Here is a 24,661-nt window from a genome sequence, read left to right as displayed (position 1 = left end):
GAGCAAATTTACATTTCTTCAGGTTCAATGTTAGATTGTATTTCTTAGCCACAGCCATAAACTTTTCTAAATTTTTATCATGATCTTGTTTACCCATTCCTCCTATTGTAACATCATCAATATATACGAAAATACCTTTCGAGTCCTTCTTCTGAAATAATCTTATTTATAGTCCTTTGGAAAGCTGCCACCGCCGTTGGTTACTCCCAAAAGGAATGCGTTTGAACTGATACAATTGCCCATTAGCTTCAAAAGCGGTAAGTTGTTTTTTATGCTCTGGAATTGGTATCTGATGATAAGCACTAGACAAATCCAATGAACTGAAAGTATCAAATTTAGCAATTTTTAACACAAGTGATTCGATATCGGGCAAAGGATAAGCATCCAATAATGTAAATTTATTTTACTGTCTGAGAATAATCTATTACAAGTCGTTTTCTTGTGGTTTTCATTTTTGGTAATGAGCACTTGAGCTCGCCATGGAGAAACACTTTCCTCGATAACACCATCTTTCAGAAGAGACTGTATTTCACATTGTATAAATTTTTCATCTTCCCCAAAAAAACCGCCTTGTCTTAGTCACAACAGGTCGACAATCTTTAGTCATGTGCTGAAATAATGATGGTGGTTCCACATTAGCACAGCAACGTTACAAACAGAGAAAGATGATCTTGGTCCCCCAAAGTCTACAGTAACATTTGTATGTAGTTTCATGATATCATGTCCTATCAGTACAATCAGTACATAACCTTTCAATTACAAGCATTTTGATTTGTTTGTAAGCATTGTCTTGTACATACAGATCTACCCTAACATACCCTTTAATTGGTGAAACGAGTGACGTAGATGCCATCGACACACCTGTTTGACTTCTGGAAATGTTTTAAGGTTGTTAGCCTTTACAAAACTACTATCAATAAAACTATCAGAACTTCCAGTATCAACTAAAAACTTAGCAGAAATTCCGTTTTACATTTCCGGATTACAATTGCTTTAGATAATACTTTGAGTGTTACTGCTTGAAGTTATTATGGGACATGTTGTTAAAGAGGCTGAATTTACCTTACCATTTTTAAGATTCTTAGATAAACAAACTCTGAGAAAATGACCAGTTTTCGAGCAACCTTTACAAATAGCATCTTTTGCAGGGCAGTCATCTCTTGAAATATGTCTTGCTCTTCCACAAAAATAACATTTCTGTCGGAGTCTGGTGTGCTGATACAGCAGCAGCAGTAGAATTGTCTTCCTGAGGTTTTTAGTTTGTCTGAAGGAATCTTTAAATTACTACTCGTATCAACGTAGTGACAATATGATTGAGGTACACCTGAAGTCATGGAATAAGCGTCCGCATGTTTCTGAGCTGACTCTAAGGAACGAGCTATTTCTTCAACTTTTTCCAAGGTTAAAACGTTATGTTCCAGAATACGTTGTCTGATTCGAGAAGAATTTAAACCACTAATAAAGGCATCTCTGATAGACTCATCACTATAGGTTTTAGCATCGACATTTACGAAATCACACTCCTTACTAAAGAGATTTAAGCGTTTGCAAATAGTGATTTAATTGATTCTCCTTCTTGTTGTTTATGATTAGCAAGCAAGTGTCTAGCAAAAAAGTACATTTTTCTTAGGTATGAATAATGTTTCTAAAGTTTGTATAGCATAGTTGTAATCTTTACACTCACTGATAAATTCATAGTTTTTCATAGGTTAGAAAGCTCACTAGTACTCCAAGTTTCTTATCTTCTTTAACTTCAGCATTTTTCTATGAATGTATTGAACGTTTGAAACCAATGTTTCCATTGTTTAGAAGCATTTGTTGTTTCAGGGCTGCATGCAAATTTCTCAGGTTTCAGTAGTTTTTCCATTACAGAGTATAGAAGTTAGTATAGCAAAAATGTTGATTAAATTGTAATGAAAACTAAGAAAACCTTTTTACAAACTAAGGCTTTAATCAACAAAATTCAACTAGATAACCTTAAATATTCAATGTATAAACTCAATCAGAATGTATAACAATTACTTAATATCTTCTTTAAATTAACATATGATCTAGTTATGTTTTTATATGGAGTAAATTATATAACATATCTATTGATACAAACTAACGACATCTTTGCAGTAAAACTTATAACAACCTGATTTACTGCAACCGTTATAAAAATATTTACTAATACTTTGACAGTTTTATAATTTTTATTATTTGTTTGCATAATTATTTGAAGTCGTGCAATATTTTGCTCATATTACTTATATTTAAGCATTCCATCAGTATTTGGACGTCACGTGACGTTGCTGTGTGGCCACCATAATTTGAAATTATGTCAAGCATTCCATAAATGTCTGGACGTAACGTGGCGTTTGCTGTGTATCCACCTTAATTTAAGTTATGCCAAGCATTCCATAAATGTCTGGACATAACGTGACGTTGTCGTGTAGCCACCTTAATTTGAAATTATGTCAAGCATTTCATAAATGTCTGGACGTAATATGACGTTGTCGTGTAACTACCTTCATTTTATTTTATGTCAAGCGTTCATACAGTTTTTTTGTCCTGAAGTGACGTTGCCGTGTCATTTGACTTTATGTGAAGCACTCATTCAGTGTTTGCATGTTACGTGACGTTGCCAAGTAGCAACCCCTTAACCAATTTTCACAATACTCATCTTTTGGAAAAAAATATATTTAAAGCTGTAAAGAGAATTTCATGAACAAATTGTAATCTTCAAATAAATATACTCTCCACAAACTTTTAAGACCCTACCTGTTCAACGAATTTTAAAAGGAGTCTGTTTCTTTTTTATTTACACTACCCATTTATTATTCGTGTCTAGTAAATGTATGTGTATATTCATTCTAAATTTAAGTTATTCAAAATAGCGTGTTTTTTTCTACTGAGTTATATGTTTTTATGCTTTTAATATACATAAATAGCAAACATTAAATATAAGATTTTTCATAATACTGGATTCAGCTAGGTGGATTTCGCCAGATTTTTAGACACAACACCAGCTGCAGGACCAGGTGGAGAAGTAGTCGTTTATTAGATTATAAGCTGAGATACTTCCATTAGTTCTTACACCTCTACACTGCTCAACACAATATATTGCGTTAAATACAATAAAAAATATGATATTACGCGATTTCTTGCAGTTATGCAATTGATTATGCATGTTGTAAGTTTATGTTCTGAAATAATATGACTGCGAAATATATCACTTTACCTGTTTATTTCAAGTGAAATTAATTTAAAAATTGATTATTAATCTTATTAATTCAATGTTAGGAATACACCAACATGTATCGCGCAACAGGCTTCGCTGAGGTTTTATGAAAAATTTCAAGTCTATAGCTACATGTGTCACAATATGTTACATGTTAAAATATCATATAAATATAATTAAAGTTTATTGAAAATTTTATTAGCTTTGAGTCTTTAAGACCAATGTAAATATTTTCGATAACGCTCAGCCAAATTCAGTGCAGTGACGTGCACCATAATTAAATTCGTTATTGTCTATATAGAAATTAATTTTCATGAAAAATATGAAACCTGCAAGTCAGTGCTTTCGAGATATCGTACTTACAAAAACAGAGGGTCTCAAATACAATTATTGAGCTTCTCGAGCCAACTATCAGACAACGTTTTAGTAGAACTTTATATGTATCATATGTCTGATTCTGCACATTTTTTTCACTTAAAGATCTATTTTAACTCTAGTGCTCTTAAATTATTTTTACGATTCAAATTAGAGCAGTATCACCCCCAAATAATGTACTCAAACATTGTTTACAGTAAGTAATAATAATTATTATACAAACTATGATAATTTGTTCTTCCAACACTGATAGACAGTCTTTGAAACGCTCGGCCAATTAATTAATCATGCGCAAAATATATAGTCGTGCAATATATATTTAGTATCATAGTTAATTGAAGTAAATCACTTGAAATAACCTAAAATATTAACCCATCTATCACCTGAAAAATTCAATCCATAACTGAATAACGTAATAGTGTTACCTTCTCTTTTCTCTTTCCCTTCATATTTAACATGTGTCACAATCCACGCGGCAGTCAATAACAGCTGTTTCACGTTTACACGGTCGAAAACAGCTGATTAGTTGCAGACAAATTTGAGTTAATTACTTAGTCGGGAAATGTGTTCGCTTGTACTGTACAAACACATGTCAAAACATAAATATTATATTTCGCGTAAGCACCTTTGTTTGTATAATTTTCTTTTACCATAGCGAATATTTGTGAATGAACATGAATCTATCTCTAACAAAACATGTAACAACTTTTACTATGTGACATGTATTTGTAACTCCTTTATGAACACAAAACTACAGATACTCTGTACTATAAATCATGATGAGACTTTTATCTTTTATCCATCGTTCGTTTCTGATCATTTGAGAACGTTTCATTGCAATAAATATGTTAAATAACATATACAATACAATACTTTCAATGTGTTTAAGAATTAAGATATATGTATTGACTTTATAACTTACCTAACTTCATAATAATTATTCCAAATAGGTACGGTCACAGCTTATAATTACAGTATTCACATTTTATTAATGATATTAATTTAAAATAAAACAACTTTTCTTCAAAAAGAATTCATTCCAGATAAATATCCACAAGCGAAAATACAGGGAATTTTACTTCCAATTGGACTGATGTGATCGTTTACGCAACTGTTGAGCTGAATAACATAAATATCAATGAACTGGTGACTTGGAAACCACCTTCTTTCAATAGGAATTTTCAATATTTGACACCTCATTATAAGGAGGCTATTACAAGGACTCTAACCTCTATTTATTTTGGGGCAAAAACCTTTGGTTCTGCTTAACTTGATATTTTGTTTTTACAGTTACATTTATTGTATGTTTCTCCTAAATAGGAGATCATAGGAAATATAATCATAGGAATATAATTCCTTCCATAGCTACACAGTGTAATATTAAGCATTAAAAACCTTTTATTGCTAATTTTATCGGATTATCGGCTTAATTTTAATGTGGGTATAAATATCAATCAAATATTCTTTTTATAAAACTCGATAAATACTATTGTGTTAATCAATATTCATTTTATAGTCATTTATAAAGATGAAGACAATTTTCCATGACCAAACTTTTGCAAGAACTACATAAAAAATTAAATTGTTCAACATTACAGCTTGCAGTTGGAAGTTTAATCTTTCACATTTTAAATTAAACATTTTTCAATTATTATAGAACAAAATTTCATAAAAGCTCAAAAACTTATTTTAATAATTTAAAGAATTGACAGTTCTGTGTGCTTCTAATCCCTTAACTGAACGACCTTGTTTACACGGGAGATCCCATTTTACGTTGAACTGCTACCCGCGTTATCACGCTGCTTTCCTACATGAAACCTGGCAGCTGTAAGATGTTCAAAGCAACATAGGCCTCTAGTAATGTTGATTTGAACTACTACGAATCGACAGTTGCGTTGTTTAATTCTAATATTCTCTGACAGTCAACTATGGAAGAAGCATAAAAGCAGAAGGTGAAATGATATCAGGACGTTAGAAACAGAACCGTATTGATTTCTATTGTTTAAACTGTGTTTTTGAAGTTGCCACTGTAGTTTATTTTATTTTCTATTTTGATTGTGATTCAATTGGTATGACAGTAAATATTTGTAATAATGATAAGGACATTTTATCATTCTTAGATTTGTTTAAATGGGTTGTTGAATTCAGCCGTGTGTAAGTTTTCTGAGAAGGGTGGCGAATGGGATTTGGACTCAATATTAACCATGACCATACATTAGGAATCAAGAGATTCTGGTTCCAGTTTAGTTAATGGGCATATTGCTGAAGTTCACCATAATGGACAAGAAACACGTTACATGTATGTTGATTGTGGAGCAACCCTTTTTGCGGCAAATAAACTCCGCAGTAATGAGTGACGGTACCGTTTAAAACTTGGCACTTAAAGGACTGGAGTCTTCATCAGCCCATTAACAGCCTCTTTTGCATAATTGTACCCTTTATAATGAGATTATAATCCTTGGGAACTTTCTAAATTTGTTTTTTTTCCCTTAAGATTGTAAAGATGAACATTTCCAACAAACTATTATATTGCCGTCTGTACCTTTGAAAGTGTCATAGGCTTGATTCTGAGCACAGTTTCAAATTAAAGAGCTAATTTATTTAGGCAGAGCCAAAAATGAACTCTGTTTGCAGAAATCGAGTGCTCTTCGGCATTTTCAAGGCTAAAATTAGACCGGTAACAGCCCCAAATCATGTATCTAAACTCAGTGAGCCGCGCAGAATACATTTTGAAACCAAAATTATGATATTTTTTTCATTTGGCAATTTAACATATTTACATGAAACATTGTATTGTATTATTGAGTAAACAATTTTAAAAATAACATTAATGATAAATTAGTAGTTACCTGAAGAGTAGATCTCGTTGAATATTTGAAACTAAAAACGTTTATTTAGGCGCATAGTCATAATGTTGGCGCGCGCACGTACACACACAATCAAAATTTGCCATATTTAAAAGGAATGCTCATAATAGTATTACAACTACCCAACAGATTTGGTGTAAAGCCAGATAGAGAAGTATTAAAATACCCATCAGTTGAACATAGAGTCCGGACTCAATCCGCATCAACAGTAAAAGCGATATTATCTATCAAACTAAACCAAAAAGGTACGGTATTTATTAGTAATTACCTAAATTTAATGAATAAAAAATGAGTTAATTAAAATTCATTTTACTTAAGATACACCTTAGTAAGAATGTTTTAGTGTATTACTGAGACCTGAACCCTCTTGTACATTTCAATATTACACAATTATCTTTGTCTTAAATCTTGTTTACCCTGTATTTATCTAAGTTACATGTTAGTTTAAGTAATTCTTTGAATGTAACTGAACATGATGAATTATATTCGTATTATAATTATATGATAAATATAATAAGCAATAAAATACATTAATTTACACATAAAATTAATAAATGTTCAAGTTTTTTAATTTGTTGTGGCATGACAAAATGTTGAAAAATTTAATTCATTATCAGAAGACCATTTGATGACTTAGGTCACCATTTTTATTGATTTATGACCTTCTTTTCATTCACACCGAGGTCTTATATTAATTAATTACTAACTCAATAGGAATTCGACAGGACCTTCTTAAATGTGTTTCATTGTGTGTCTGTCTATCCATGGATAACCCACTGGAATATCCTAGAAACTTGGTCGCTGGTCCCTATTTGTCATAGGAAAATCTCTATTGATTTTGGTCATATGGCAATATTCCTAAGGCATTAAGGCCTTTAGTCCGTTAAGTCCTATAAATGCGACAACACACAGCCACTATAAATTACAAGTGGCAGCCCGTAAATGCGACAACTTTTGGCTAGAAGCTCACAAATGCACGAAGTGCACATGTTTAGCATTATTGGGCCATTAAAGAAGTCATCTAGTTCAATAGTTTTCACTCCCTCCACAACTTTAGAAATATTCCGACCATTTTTAAATCAACTGAGACCTAATTTTTAAGAAACGCTTTAAAGTTTACACATATTTTGCTTAGCGTCAGTGATCCCTGTCACTTGAAACTGAAACATTTCATTTTTGTCTGTCTGTCTGCACGATATCTCGAAAAAACATTATCCTAAATAATGTTATTGTGCATATAATTTCATTTATGTATAAGAAACATTGAGCTCGATGATTTTACAAATCATTATATGGAATCCTATTGAGCGTTAGCGACTATTTTAACATTCGTATAGGTAACCATGATGGGAATGAGAAAATAGTAGAATAAACTAATTTATTATGTTAATAAGATATTTTAACATATTATTTATTACATATGTAGCCTAATTATTACAAAAAATCCGACGTAATTTCACAATAACTTTTATTTTTTTAAATTTAATATAAGACATAATTTTATGAACATAAATAATGTGGAATGTGAATATGTGGAGTATGATTTCATATGTAGACTTGAAATGTTGCATGAAACTTAATTTTTACATAGACAAAAATGATATATATGAGGTTGAACGTCCAAACATTAAATTTTCCTGAACGTCATTTGAAGCTTATCACTCAGTAGGCTAACACATTTTTTGCCAGGAGATATACCACTTTTTCGGTATTTGTTGTTCTATCACTATCAAATGAGCTATTGAACCTCGACGATTTGCCGTCTGTTTCCCACCCACAGAATATCTCGAAAATGTGTTATACTCCTGAAATTGTGTGTGAAGCTTTATTTCTGAGGCTCTGTGGAGTGAGTTTAAGTGAGAGAGAGCACAGAAACAGAATAACGCGCTACACTTGGTGTCAAAAAAAAAAAAAAACAATTTCCGCAGGAACTTTAAAACTGTCTAAGCTATAACCTAGAAATTTTGCATGAGAATTCACTATATATTACATACATGCAAGATCGGATTCAATAGTGGTATTTATCTGTGTATGGGATTTTACTGGGCGTTAGTGAAACCTATTACTCAGGGGATTTGATGAGGGATGTACTGAAAACTGCTTTGGATGTAGGTTAAAAGTTTGAAACATTGAGTTCTATATAGGTAAGGCCTACGTCCTTTCCGGAATGTCCCTGGCCAGGATACCAGGATACGCGCACTACCTTCGTATATTGGTCGGGTAGTGGGGGGCTGCGGTCCGGTGGACAGCAGTTTTCCTAGTGCGATTGCAGGTATCTTTTAGTTTGTTTTGGTATTTACATCAAGGCAGCTTTTCAAACAACCATATCCGAACAGGATGTCTTTGAAATAAAGCCCGTATCTCTAAACTTAGCGGGAACCTGTTACGTTAACATGTCTGGTGTACTCCTGCCTTGTGTATTAAACAGTTAATATTAATACAAACTTAAATCCATTACAATTATACAATTGCTTATTCTTACGGTGTATTTCTTTTATCCTATCCGTAATTACTAATTTAATCTTTTCAATCGTTACAGATACTCCTTATAAAATACATCTTCAAAGTTGCCTTACACGTAGCAGTAACAGGGTTTTCCATAAATTTTAATGAAAAAGAATTCCTTTATGAAAGTAAAGTCATTTATTCATCAGGCCGATTGACTTGCGAAGACTGTCCGGCGTCATTAGAATATGGAAATGAGCTGCCCACATTACCATACAAACGGCGGGTTTGCGAGAAGTGGGAGGAAACGGAAGTCACCATCTGCTCGTTTTGACCGGGAATATTTCCTGAAGGCCATGACGAATTTATTTAATGACACAAAAGATTACGAAAACGTATTATCATTTGAGAATCTTCATTTCTCTGATTTATTAATACAGATGGACTATATGCTAGATAACAAACTAACTGAAAAACATACAATTATTTTGTCATACAAGATATTTACGACTGCCGGTATGTCGTTCTATCAGCCAATAATGAAAGAAGCCAGAGATTTTGCATAGACCTCAGCATAGGCTGTTACGTGACACTTTTATATCTTTCTCATTGCAGATAAATACATTAAATGTTAATATATTAAGACAATGCTAAGCTACGTTTGAGGATGAACTTTGTATGTACAGATATATACAGAAAAGTATTAAAGTTACTACATTTTTCTATTTCATCTGCATTTTGAAAATGTTATAACCTAATTAGTTCACAGGCACGGAGTTATATTAGACTAATCAATAATTGTCAAAGAGAACAACTATAACATAAGCTTATATTAAGTTGTTTCCAGGAGTGTAGAATTATATTGTATATTGTAGTATAAGTATAGAGGAAATGCTTCCATCAAAATAAATACCAAAATAGGACGGACTCGAAGGCTAACGCGTCGTGGTGCATTGTTCTTCATAAACTCAAATGGTAAATTCAAAGTTCCACTAAACATCAACAATTTGCTAATAGTTTATAATTCTTATGCGTTATTGAATGGTGTAATAATTATTATGGATTTTATCGAATACTGCTGGGTGATCGACAAACTTTTCTGGCTCTAATGGTCTCAAGGTCTACAGCATCGACACTAAAATTCATTTTTAATATAAATTTTTAATATAAGCACTCTTAGTACGCATTAATTAGTCTATAACTTTCAATAGCCAAAATTACTGAGCGTTAGTAAAGCCTATTACTGAAGGAGTTAATAAAATTTACCATCTGATAGTCTGTCTGCTTTATCTCGTTAGTTATCTCGTTAACCAAATGAGATAAAGGTTTTAAATTATGCAATAGACTTTATTTTTACTTAGAAAATATATCCGATAGTTTTTCTAATCTTGTAATACTTAAAACCAACCTTCGGATACGTAAATAAATGGTAAATCAGAATCAGCTAACTATGGAATAATTTGTCTATCCCCGACATCCAGTATTTCACTGTGTCCCCATAATGTGTGAATCCTGGCTCCTTAGTAATATACTATTCCTCTACGTCGAGCATCGGGTATTTTATGTCCCTATGACTATTACAATACCATGTATCCCATAATTTGTGCCTAGCACTTACGGATGTATGCATTCTCAAACTTAAGCCTCAGGTAGATTATAGTGCCTGTTTGCTCTGAAGTCTTAAGGAAAAGTGGACAGATCTGATCGGCTGTTGCGGTATTTCTCTATCCCCGACGTCCAGTATTTCACTGTGTCCCCATAATGTGTGAATCCTGACTCCTTACTAATATACTATTCCTCTACGTCGAGCATCGGGTATTTTATGCCCCTATGACTATTACAATACCATGTAACCCATAATTTGTGCCTAGCACTTACGGATGTATGCATTCTCAAACTTAAGCCCCAGGTAGATTATAGTGCCTGTTTGCTCTGAAGTCTCAAGGAAAAGTGGACAGATCTGATCGGTTGTTGCGGTATTTGATGTTTCGTTTGAAGGACAGGCCTAGGCAGGTGTTTACATCCACGCATTGTCTGAACTGTTATAATTTAAAGCTTTGTATAGGTTGACAAGAGGAATGAAGTTATATACCTTACCTTTCAACTGATTTTTGCTAGTCTTGAATAAGTCTAGAAGAGCCTATTTCAATATAAAAAAATAATATTAGAATATCTCCGTGCACGCTCACTTCGGATATGAAATAAAGAATTTTCTTTATAAATATTGATATTATGATGTATTATTATATGATTATAATAAAAAAAAAGCAATAGATTAATTTGGTACATTAAGTTTTTATGTATCCACTATGTTTGCGGTGGCAACAAAAAAACTATGTCGAAAAAGTAGATGAAAAGTCAAATAATTTAACATATATGTATGAAATAGATCTGTGTAAGTTGTATGAATGTGTAACCTGTTTTATTAACTTTCAGATGGATATGACCTAGATTTTTTTGTTATAAGTTAACTAGCTTTCTTGTTTCTCAAAATGTATTGTTTATGTCCTATTGTAAATTTTGTATTTACATATTTTATTATGAAATTTTTCATATGATTCCTATATATTTTCGACTATAAACACTTAAAAAAGAGCGAATTATATTTTACTTGTATCTCTACAGCACTAGTATATATGTGTAGTACATATTTTTTGTACAGTTAGGACCTTGATAGCTTATTAATGTGAAAACTCTTAACACTAGGTTTATTTTTACAAAATTATTGTTTAGATCTCTAATTTCTTTTTTTATTTAAAATTACTTTGACAAAGTCTGTTACCACCTGTCCTGTTTAGTTGCAATAAATTACTGACTAATGATTCGTTACACCTGATCATCTTTAACTTGAAAAGAACATAAAAACCATGACGTATCATACCTCACATGAAAACGGGAAACCAATAATCAGTCTAGGAAACGTATCTTTAACCATATCATTTTTAATGTGGTCCTTTATTCAGAGAATAAATTGGAAAGAAATTGTTTCGTGTTTGTTATTTTCTCCCTTCTCGATTTTCGTAATATGAAGTAGAAAATTATTTAAAAACTATATAAGGAAAAATGTCAGTGTTAGTCACAAAAACATATGAAAGAGCTATTAATTATCTAATTTTAAAAGTAAAGTTTCCACTTAGTATAAAACACTTATATAAATAATATATGGATTGTGGATGATGAACGAGTTTGCCGAGCGACCTCCAGATATATTTGGCAACGCGCTCGGGCAGCGACCATTGCCATCTGTCCATTAAACCCCGAGAGTCACATATAAGTGGCATTTAACTCCTACTTATATATGTAGTTTAACGTATAATGTCATTTTTTTCAACTATGATCTTAACATAACTATTGGGTTACAGTAAAAATATTTTTAATTTAGCCTTCTTACCGTAAGATCGTAACATTAATATTGCATTTATTTATATTAAGTGCAGAATTACCTCGCCTGCTATCGGAGTTGCCATTATCCCGTAAAGTTTTCTGTATTATTATAAAAATACTATATGCCTTCATTATGCCCTATGTTGTTGAAGGAGGAGTGAAGAGATCCAGGCATGAGGACGAGATGCGATAGTTTATACGACCTCAAGATCTCATCATGTCTGCGGCCACCCCCACCATCTTTCTGCTCAACAGCACCTCCACTCATCAAAGGTACACAATTTTATACTTAAAATGAAACATGAGTCTATTCAAGTTGATTCTCTATTCAAAAAAATTATATTGCAATGTTATTAAATATTTATAAACAGTCTTACTTTAATGTTCTCTTAAAGGTATAATTGTGTATTACTTTATAATATTGATTCGTTACCGATACTTAACAGAGGTAGAAAAACTTATTGTTCATTACTGAGAAAACTCACTTGCAATCTGTATATTCCTTACAATAATTGTTTAAATGCAAAAAAGGAACTCCGTACCGTAAGTGCATTATTGACACTACTTGAAGATTAAGAATGATTTTTTATAAAATGTATGCTACCAATTATTTTATGGACGAATACGATCATTTTAGAGTATATATTGGCCTCACTATATTCTAATAAACTTAACCAAAACTTTCCTGGCCAAAAAATAAATAAGAAGTCATCTCATATAATGTACACAACCATCTTAGTTTACTGGCTGCCCGTGCTTTTTGTAATATGTATCTTGATTAAATAAAGGCATACAATTCAATCTATGAAAATATTTGCTCTAATTAAGACATTCCATAAAGAATGCAACAATTGAAACATTGATACAACTGTGTGATTGATACATCTTTATTTTATTTTTACAGTTTTTACATATTTTACTTGTTTAAAAAACAAATAACTTTTTTAATGCAGCTTAAAATAAGGTTTAATTGAACGACACGTTTGTCTAAACAAAACCAGACAGATGGAAAATTTAGCAAGATATGACTATATTGAATATGGCTCTTCTTGTATATTTCGACGTGAAAAATCATATTCTAAAGTTTTATACATCAATCTATAGACACGCTGCATACGTATATTTTTAAAACTCTGAAGTTGCTAAAAGGTAATTTACCCTCGGCCTTTATCTTTATTATATTTCATAAGGTTTTGTTCACGCTCCATGTTGCACCTATCATCCCTACAATTCCATCATCCAATCCATACCAGCATATTCTTGAGTACAGAGATAATTTAAGATGTTACTTCCTAGTTTGAGTAAAGAGGGGTTCATATTTTTGTAAACATTTTTCTTTATGTTATTTTAATTGTTTAGAAATACATTTAGCCTACTTACCAGTTATAACATAAATATTCTACATTCCCAAAAGGTACCTTCTATTAATAAAACTATACATGATTTAAACATGAAAATCTATATGGTTTTTATGTAACACAAGTGACTAGTTTTTGGGTGACACTTGGGTAACCAACTTATCAAGCCACATATTATCACACTTATGAATATTCATCAGTCATTCCCCCTCCTACCACACCGTGTCACAAGCTCATCTATGTGCAAATCGTTCAGGCGTGCAAATTAAAGACATGTTTTTTTGCCAAAGGTCATTTTATGGCACGGCTATTTGTGTGGTAAATAGGTTTGTTATAATTATTAAGTAATAATCACTCAGATTATTACACACATTAAAAATCAAATCACCAAACTGACACAGCAACTCTCTGGAAGAACACAGAAAATATAAAACCACACACACAATATAACTAAACATAAATTAAAAGAGTGAGTGCTTTTATACTGTTATCAAAATATAAATAAAAAAACCTTAAAAGTACTCAAGAATGAAAATGATGACTCGTCATATTGATCACGGGTTGCTAGAGCTTCAGCCAATCATAATTTATCTCCACCCCTTCCATTGATCTTTATAAGCGGAGATGTATCACTGGTTCTACAAGTTTCCCTTTATAATCATGATTGATGCTGGTCCTATATAGTGCAGCTGGAATTTCTCAAACTTTCCATTATATTTTGAATGACGTGGTTTGGTTGTGTTACCTGTGACTGGAAAATTTGTTATTACAATCAAGTCATTGACCGCTTAAGAGTTACAAACAAGCATATTACAATCTACAGAGAGAGAATGCAAGACCTTACTTTGTTACTTAGAGTAATTATTTAAAGAGACATGACTTAACTAGATCTTGAAGTCTGTAAAGTTGAAAAACTAAATTATTCAAGAGATTTAAAGGATGGCTGCAGAATCCATTTCATGAAGGCAAATAACACAGATCTCTATTTTGTTATCTACTATGTATTCTGAATATCTTGGATACCTATCTTTAAATACTGAAATGAATTAGGCCTAATATGAGAGTATGAGACGTATATAGCCTATTGGTACTGTGTATCAGGTATAGCATGTCCGGTGAAATGCGTAAAGGATGTGAAGGAGGTGAACGCGTGGAGACACAATCAGGGCTGGGGAGAGGATAAGATGCTACTATCGCAGCTGAGTGTTTTCGGCTCCTGGCTAATAGCGGTGGCGGGCAACGTGACCGGCTCGACCGTCTCGTTTTATTTGTTGTACTGTCAAAATCAGTGGTCTGTTGGTATTGAGCTACATTACGTTTATTGTTTATACTTGCACGATAGTTAGGTTAAACTTGCTAAAGATTTGTTAGTTATGTTTATGCGAATATAATAGAGTCTTATAAAATATTGTAATATAGACTAATATAGATTAAATAAACTTTATTCTATAGTAACAGGAAGAAAATTGAGTTGTATAGAATTTTAAAAGTATGTTAAATTAAGATATATATATATATATATATATATATATATATATATATATATATATATATATATATTTAGCTTTCAGTACAAATTAATATATAACAATCATTATACTAATAGTTAGTCTACTACAAATTACTTATTTTCCGAACAGTTTCAGTAATTTAATTTATTTTTACAGACGAACCTAAAAGTGATCACTTTTAGAAAAATGTTGATACATTTTGTATATTTTGCAAGTAGGCTTTAATAAGAGCTCTGATTTGTTCAATGTGCGTGAGTGAGCAATGTTACGCTCGGAAGGCCATTTGATCGTACCATTAGGTAGCCATTCGGCCATTCTATTTGATGTTGGTGCAGACCGTCGTGTTTGTTATGTTAGGGGGTGTTATCACACAAACAAAATTATCTTTTTAGATTTGGGAAAAAATTTAGTGTTCACATATTTTTGAACTTGTCATAGTTCATATCATTGTGTTAGTTTTCTGACTTCTTTCTTTATTTGAACGTAAGTAGAGCATTATGCATCTTCCCTTCCTGTATGAACCATTATAATGCGTCATCCTTCTTAAAACTGTCTTTAGTCCCAGAGTTCTACCAAAAGTCCAAACATTTGTTTGTTGTGTGTAGAGTGAACATATGTTTCATCCATGTACAATCTCTGTCTCATACCATTTCGGTATTCAGCTAAACTTTTTAAACATGGTATGCGCAATTCACGGATAGCGAAAGATCAGTTAAAATGTTTTTGTTACTACTGAAATACCCCAGTAAAATGTTATCGATGCCCACTTACTCCCCTTTAAACAATTTTTTTTAACACATTAAATAAAGAATTTAAATGTAGCCCATTCATGCTGTCGATGGAAATCATTTATTCTTTTCCAAACTACACACAAATAAAATTTTCCTGATAACTTTTAATATGTTTACGTTTCCATACATTGCTGTCGTGCTAACTTGACATTTGTTTTTCCTCCTTTAGAATAAGTCTTACAGTGCTTTCTGAAATTCCAGCACGCTGTCGAAATTTTACAAGTGTGTATGACCTTTCAACCTTCTAGTTTTCTCTTTACATTAATTTCAATAACGACATTTTAATAAAACATCATGTCCAGAGAACAACGAAAATAATGAACACTACACTTGGATTTACACAAGATAGTGTTATTAGAGCGACGCGTATACAAGGATGCAGAGCGAAGTACACCAGACACAGCATGGCAACTGTGTAGCTTCACGCTTCCACCACTTTCTTCGACTTTTTATGTTCTGCGCATCTCGAGACCGCCGGTCATGCTATACCTGACGCCCAATAACTGATCCAGAGAAGGCAATATCCCTAGATATACTGTACTATTATTATTATGCCACAGAAGCCCATGAGTTTCTCGTACACTGTAGTTTTATTTTAATAAAAAGCTTCATTTAGAAGTTCATGAGAGAACAGTCTGTAAACTGGTCAAATTCTGCAAAATTATTAATTGTAGTTTAAGTGGATCATATTGGCGTGAAAGGATAATAAGTTTTCGGAAATTTGCCATTGTTATAAATGTTACATGTGTTAAATGTTTAATACCTTTTTTCCTCTCAAAACATCTATCATCAATAACAAATTCTAAATATATAACATTTCATGAGGTGACGAATTATTTGTAAAATATTTCCTTTCCAATACTAAAAAACTCCAACTCCAACCGCCGAGCTTTGTCTAGCTTGAAGATGATGCAAGTATCTTTGCGTCAGGAGCAGTTTTAATCACTATTGCCAACTCTTGCTGTATAATGCAGTCTCTCCCTTGTTCTTTTGGTAAGATTTTTACTTTTTTATATTTATGGGAAAACTAAAAAAACAACTATCACCATAACTTGTTTAGATAACTAAAATTTTAGTCAAATTTGTAAGAGATTAATAAATCCAGTGTTACCAACCCTTGCAGCAAGGACGAGCAGAGTGAAGTGGACTACAGCTTGCTGCTATGGGGGCCCAAGAGAGACACTCTGTGGGTGGTAGTGCCCGTCACTGTCTATTACGTCATCATCTTCATCAGTGGAGTCGTAGGCAATGTTTGCACCTGCGTAGTCGTGGCCCGCAACAAGCACATGCACACCGCCACCAACTACTACCTCTTCAGCCTGGCCATATCGGACTTGCTACTGCTGGTGTCCGGCATGCCTACGGAGATGTATCACATCTGGTCCAAGTCAGTTTTCTTCATTAATTTAATATAATGATATATCTGGATATATATAAAATTTACGGTTCAGATTTTACTACTATTTTTTTGAAATTTTACCGATATTAGGACTAATTTTAGTATAGAATTCAAATTTGTAGAGAAAATTTTGATATTTCATACGTAAAAAACTAACATTAGCGTTACTACAATCATTAACCATGAATATATGACACATAACTAGATTGAGTTTTAAAGATTAAAGTTTAAGACTTTTTGTTATTGAAGTAAACTTGGTTTGAAGAAAGTAGACAGAATCCTAACATAAAATCTGAATTGGCTCCGTAGTCAATCGGAATTAGTTGGAGCTATACAGTAATGAGCTAAATTCAGTTTTCCCCACAACCTTAAACTTTGACAACTATACTTTGGTAAGGAAAACAGCACAGTCGTCCTTAGCTTTGTTTTATCTTGATATCGTATAACTTAAATTTAGTTACAAATTTCTTGATAGCTAGCCACCGTTAATATACGTACACTGACTCGAAAATGCAATTAGTAGATAATTTGAACTTTTGTTATTTGTTTCAGTAAGTATCATATTCGTGTAAATTAGTTCAAACAGTCTACAGATTTATTTCCGACTATATGCGGATTAATATTATCAGTAAATATAGTTATGCCTACTAACCAATTAATATTTAAACTACACGTTTTAAAATCTTGCATTTTTCTAAATACCACTGACCAAATCGCTGTATAGTGATTAGTGTGGATTAAAATAGTTCTGCATGTAAATTCATGCTTTTCTTAACATATATTAGTATTAATAATATATACAATAGTCTTATTAGAAATTTAATTTAATTCAATATAATCCCAGTATATTTAGTTACTATAGCAACATCAAAATAGGAAGGACCCTGATTTTAAGGCTCACAACCTAACTTATAAAATTGAACATCCTCTAAGAATAAAATGAGTATAGTGTGTTGTCCCTCTCTGGATCCATAGGTACCATTTATTTGATAATGTATGGTATAATGTATAGAGGCAAGAAGGTACGATGTAATGTACCAATGTACCATGTGAATGTTGAGTTTAGCTTCCATTTAGTGTATAGTCTGAAATCCGTCCCTGTTACAGATTTGAGTCTTGGAATCTGGAATCCACGTATCTCTTTAAATAGACGTGAATTCCATGAACGAACGCTTTACATAGTTTTGTCATCTTAGACAACTAGGTCACAAAATAGCCTTTCTGGTTTACCCAGTAGCCAACCAGTATAATAATACAGTTGAAAAAGTGTTCTCAATGTCTCCTTAGGTTCAATAAAGGTGATATGGAACTAAACTCATCAAGCACATTGACTCAACCCTTCCCACCATAGCTACTTTATGTTCCAGTTATCCCTACGTTTTCGGGGAGACATTCTGCGTGCTAACTGGGTTCGCATCCGAGACCTCCACGAACGCAACGGTGCTCACCATCACCGCCTTCACGATCGAGCGATACGTCGCCATCTGTCATCCTTTCCTCTCTCACACCGTCAGCAAGCTGTCTCGCGCAGTCAAGTACATCATGGTCATCTGGGTGCTGTCCCTGTGTCTGGCAGTGCCTCAGGTATAACTACTCAACTTACACTCGTGAAGGGAAGGATTTTAAAACCACAATTTCATGTGAACAAAAATTAAAGCTGTAGTCCTAAACATTTATCGACTACTAGTCAATCGGAATTAGTTTGATGTATGCAATAATGAGTTTAACTTACTTTGCACCAAAATCAGACACTGATATAACGATACTTTAGAATGCAAAACGAGACTAACTGTCTATATGATATTTTATACAAGATTACGAAGTATTCATTGTTTCCAGTCATCTGCACTAGCTGTGGCAGTATCTCATGCGTTTCCCCATGTTGATGGTGATGAAAAACATATCTCTTAAGATGTACATGTTGCATAGTACATTAAGGATGTAGGTGGCTTGATTACGGATGCCTGAGGAAGCTAAATAATAATACAGACTGATTTGCCATAATTTCAAAGAAAACCTTTTTTGACGGCAGATAATGAAACCCAACCTAGAATATCCTTTTTATATTCTTTTAAATCAAAAGTATACGGTAAATGTGTTTCTCAGCACTAATTTCGAGAATGGCAGGATTATTTTTTTAATTCTTTTTGTGAAATATTTGTTGAAATTCGAGGAGATTTTAAATGATAAAAAGATCGGAAAAGTGTTCCGAAATATTTCAGAATTTGGAAAAATATTTAGTATTTATGTTTTTTTTGATCAACATTTAACGAACACCAAATATCTGTTGACACTTTCAGCCAATGTCAGTGAAACAAGCTGAAACATTTCTTTACAATGAATTTTGTGACATTACTTGATCAGTAGTTTAATAGGCACAAAAAAGAAAACATTACAATCTAAATTTCACACCATATTGCGTCATTCACAAATTCAGAACAACTAATGCATCGAAAATACTAAGTGAACACTTATAAAACCAACTTTCATGAACAAATGTGAATAATTTTACATAGGGTACTTGATGCAAACTGTATCATATATATATGACCGGACGTAAACATCTTTTGGGAAAATTAGGCTTCTCAGCCCTATTTATAATTTGTTCATCAGGAGTACAAAACAAACTCAACTAGACCAAAAGTATATGGAAACCGCTGGAATAAAACGCTTTTTGGTCGAGGTAGACTTATGAGATATGTGTCTATTCTATGCCAAGTTTATCTCTATAATAAACGCCATACCAATAAACACGTGTCTACAATATCAACTGATCTTGGCAACTGATCTTGGAAAGTATAATCCCACTATAATTCCCCAAGTTAAAAATACTTGCGTTTGAAAAATTGCATAAGGCTGCATCATAATATATCATTTGTGCTTATACTCAGGACTAAGATTTTCAAAATTAACATTGAATATCCACACATAATTATAGAAAAGCGTTTTTAATTACAAACTTTTGTGATTTGATTCGTTATACTTTCTCAACGAAGAAAAAAATAGGCTACAAAAGTTATATTTTATGTATTTATAGAATATTTGTTTATATGCTTTTATAATCTATAATTTGAATACCCAACGTACATTTGATTCCTACAGTTTATTGAGTTTAGTATGATACAATCTAAAACTCTAAATTATTATTACAGGCTATCCAAATGGGAATATTTTACCCGCTAGATGACAATGGGAATATTGAGACCGAAGAGTACTCCGCGTGCACAGTGAAGTACTCGATTATTCCATACTCCTTCTTCGTGTCAACGGTGGTGTTCTTCCTGACGCCCATGACGCTGATCACCGTGTTGTACGTGCTAATTGGGGTGAGACTCCATCGGTCCAGCCAGATCACGGAGGGCGGTTCCCAGCGGCGGCGAGCTCTTCTCAGTGACAAGGAAGCGCCCCTGGTGGTGCGGGGCAGTCAGCGTAACGGACCTCACAGCAAGTCTACCAAGCGGGTCGTCAAGATGCTTGGTAAGTTCACTTATGGATAATTCTGCAGTTAGAGTTGAGAGTACTATATTATACATTGTCTTATCCGTTAATTTTGTTACTGCATGAGTTGATCTTTGAACTTTTTTGCTTTGGCATTTCCAATCTACCCGTTTCCTGGAAACCTTATTCCAATCCAACCCATGGGTTTACTGTATTTGTATTATGACTTCTGGTTGCGAGGAGTGAGTTCGTAGTCAGAAAGGTTTATAACAGATGAAACTGCGAGTGTGATGGCTATCTTGAAACTTGTTGCAGCTTCTATTTGTAGAAGAATATAAATTATAAATTTATAATTAACTATCGCCAAATATTATACCGTCTATACACGTAGTTATACCCTAATGTTTAAACATTTAAAATTGCATAAAGCTAATATAAAATGTATATAATTTAATGCACTGACTATAACCTAATTCACGTTTATATGATTTGTAAACCATATGAAAAATTATTAAATAATAAAACAAGATATGAGTATGCTACACCACCTGTCGCGTAACAGGTTTCGTTGAGGTTGCATGAATAGTTTAAAATCTATATCACATTTAATTCATACCTGTGTGCCTGTGTCAGTATAATATTGTCACCAACGAGAAGACAAAACACTAGGCTACTTGTGCTACAATGTCACATCATCATGATATAAATATTATATGAGATTATTTAGTGTGTTTACAAATCTATTTATCCTGCAATTTTCTCGTTGCTATCATAGTTACTCACAAGACCAATTACAAATGTTCGTTGACGCTCAGACAAACTCTATGAGTGACATGCACCATTATGCATCATGAAATGAACCTTCATATCAAAATTGTGTAGGGCAGTTTATTCTCGAAATATCGCGCGGACTTTCACACATACAGGAGAAAATGTAATTCGTCCAGCCATACGAATGATAGGTTTTTTAACTCTCAGTTATATATAAAAAATAAAATACGAGAGAATGATTTAAGAGAATATGAAAGCTGACTACTTACATCACATATTTATAATTATAAATATAAAATTGTGTAGAGTATTCTAGAGAATGGAGGTGTGCTTTTTCGTATCAAGAAAAAATTAATCTTGCCTACACTTAACTACTTTTGAAATTAGACCTTTTCATGTCGGATTTGATACAAATTTTAAATAAAGTGTTACATAGTTCAAGGCTCATGTACGCAAGCTAAATGGCTACTGGCAACACTTAGAGCCCGTAATTTACTGAGGAAAATATTTTCTGGGTTGGGCTTGTCGTTTCACTTTAGTTGTCACAATAACGTACAAACAGACACTATTTATAAAATCTGATGGTTTCCAGTGGCCGTGGTGGTGGCATTCTTCGTCTGCTGGGCACCTTTCCATTTGCAGCGACTGCACTCGGTGTTCGGGTTCGCTGGCGACGACACCACCCACACAGCGTACCTGGTCCACAAGGTGATGACTTATGCCAGCGGGATCTTCTACTATCTGTCCACCACCATCAATCCCATCCTGTACAACATCATGTCGCTCAAGTTCCGACAGGCCTTCAAGGTAGGCTTTGACAACTACAAATCATATTTGGTAGCACTCACGTTTATTTATCATAAGGCTGTACATAATTAATAAAAATAAAAGTGTAATTGTAAAGGTGTACATAAAATACATAAAGTATATAGTAGCACGGCGACGGTTACAGATTACCTCCTTTTACAAACATACATTCATGTTAGACACATAATCAATCGCAACGTCTATTGCCATCAGGAAGTCATTTAAATTTCCCCGTATGCCAAACTCAGACACTCCATCACCTTGTGATGTATAGCTTGCTGTTCTGCTCATCCATCACACCTAGATTGCGTGGGGCACTTGTGTAGTGAGGGGGCACATTTTCAAATTCCATTACACCCATCACTTGCCAATTCCAATTTTTTCTATATCCCTATTGCTCTGTCACGTATTTTTAGTGATTTTTTTATTTTTCGTCAGGTTAATTTCTTGTAAGCATGTAATACACAAAAAAGTTTGTTTGTTATATTAATTACGACTGATCCAATTGTTAGCATACAAGAGGACCCGACCTCAATCCTCAGGAGAGTAGAAAGAACTAATGAAGATAAATACTCACGTGTTTTAAGTGATGGGTAATCACTTGGCGTGTTTTTAGTTATCACCTGTTACCGGTTATCAAATCACAACAAAACTAAAAAGTCGTGTTGCCTCCAAACGATTAAACTCGGACCCAGCAAGTATGATATTTTAGTAGAGAGGAAAGAGCTCTGCTCCCTCTAATTGTGATTAATCTAGGTCTTACCGATCCAGTAAAATAGAATCTGATAAATCCGACTGTTGAAAAACCAACATTGAACAAAAGGTTTCTTTTAGTTTCCCTGTTCATGTACATTTCGTTAGTTGCACTTTAGAAAAAATCAATCTACACACTTCGGACAATTTCACTGAAACATATTGGTTGCGTGATAAAGCAAAAGAATTAAAATTTTAATTAGGTTTCACCTAACTAAAAAATGAAACACATTCACTATTTATTACAGTACTGAAAAGGTAATACAGACTAAGATCAACCACAAATATTATTTTAAATATTAAATCAGATATTTCAAGTCATTCCCTGCACTTGTTACAAACATTATGAACTTTACTCTGTTTTAAGGTTGAACTGCCTTCTTTATTTATAGATAGGCTAACTATTAATTACAAGATATACGAGAAATAGAAATTCATATAAATTTGTTTTTAACTAAAGAAAAATATTTTATTTGTGTTAGAGAAGCAAAAGGTCAACGAAAAGTAGTTCCTCCGATACATCAATATATCCAAACATCGTGTTATGAAATTCCTTTAGTGGAATGTATCCATAAACAACAGTCGAGGACAAAACGATGCGCTTCCAGACCACTTGGTGGTGATTTGTATTACAAGTACTTGATCTAAAAATAGAACGGTTTCTCCTCGATTCTGGCGGAGAATGTGCAATATACACAACTCGCGGAGGTGATGGTACCATGCACGCTCTCACATAATCTTATTTATACATCAACTGCATCATCGATTAAAGTGGGTTGTATACAGTATTTTTAAAGTAAATTTGATAAATTTTATTTTACTGGATATTACTTAACGTTTAATAGAAACGATTAAGCTCATAGTAGTACAGCATCACCTATCAAATAATAACCTTACTATATAAATGTATAACAATATAATAATAAATGAAAAAGTCATACACAGTTTGAAACATTGATGTATTGTACAAAACCTTTCCACTAAAAGTCTGGCTTTTGAAATTCGCCACGCAGTCATTTTTACTGTAGTAATGTAAACAAAATAACACGATTTAAAATACTAAAACTGTAAAGACAGTTGTAAAAACAACTCAAAAATAGATGTACAAGCACAGAAGTAAATCCTCAATAGAATAATATGCTTTAGTTGGTTATTTGGATGATTTGAAAAGATGATAACATTTCAGATAATAAGCTGTTGCTATATTATGCTCAAGATATAAAATACTACGTTTCAAATAGTACTGACTCTTCCTCAGTTGGCAAAAATCCTGATACATAAGTTAATAGGCCTACATGCACACAAATGTGAAACTAAAATGTGTGGCAAAGAACATTCCATACAATAAAATAAATTTAACAACATGATATGATAATATAACAACATAAGTTATAGGTTTTTAATACCTCAAGAAGAGAGCAGATTTTAATCGTCAAAACGTAGAGTTTAGTTTTTGTATTATATTGTTCCTAAATCATTCCTAACAGTTTGTTTCTGTACTTTTCAAGAAGTATTTAACAATTTAATTTAAATAGCAAT

At 32.9% G+C, this 24,661-nt stretch overlaps 1 protein-coding gene across 3 annotated transcripts in view; it reads left to right on the top strand.

Annotated features, from left to right (window-relative positions):
* Nucleotides 1-24,661, top strand: part of LOC124362983 (pyrokinin-1 receptor-like) — a 93,749-nt gene that overhangs the window by 52,107 nt on the left and 16,981 nt on the right. For all 3 annotated transcript variants that reach the window (XM_046817911.1, XM_046817910.1, XM_046817909.1), the window contains exons 2-6: nucleotides 12,447-12,567; nucleotides 17,078-17,341; nucleotides 18,721-18,937; nucleotides 20,506-20,830; nucleotides 22,155-22,369. In XM_046817911.1, the coding sequence (XP_046673867.1) occupies nucleotides 12,512-12,567; nucleotides 17,078-17,341; nucleotides 18,721-18,937; nucleotides 20,506-20,830; nucleotides 22,155-22,369 (1,077 nt within the window). In that variant the 5' untranslated portion in view covers nucleotides 12,447-12,511. The remainder of the gene's footprint in view (nucleotides 1-12,446; nucleotides 12,568-17,077; nucleotides 17,342-18,720; nucleotides 18,938-20,505; nucleotides 20,831-22,154; nucleotides 22,370-24,661) is intronic.

Source organism: Homalodisca vitripennis, chromosome 5, assembly GCF_021130785.1.
Source record: "Homalodisca vitripennis isolate AUS2020 chromosome 5, UT_GWSS_2.1, whole genome shotgun sequence".
Lineage (NCBI taxonomy): Eukaryota > Metazoa > Arthropoda > Insecta > Hemiptera > Cicadellidae > Homalodisca > Homalodisca vitripennis.
Note: the sequence above shows the minus strand (reverse complement) of the source record. Positions and strands in the feature narration are given on the sequence as shown.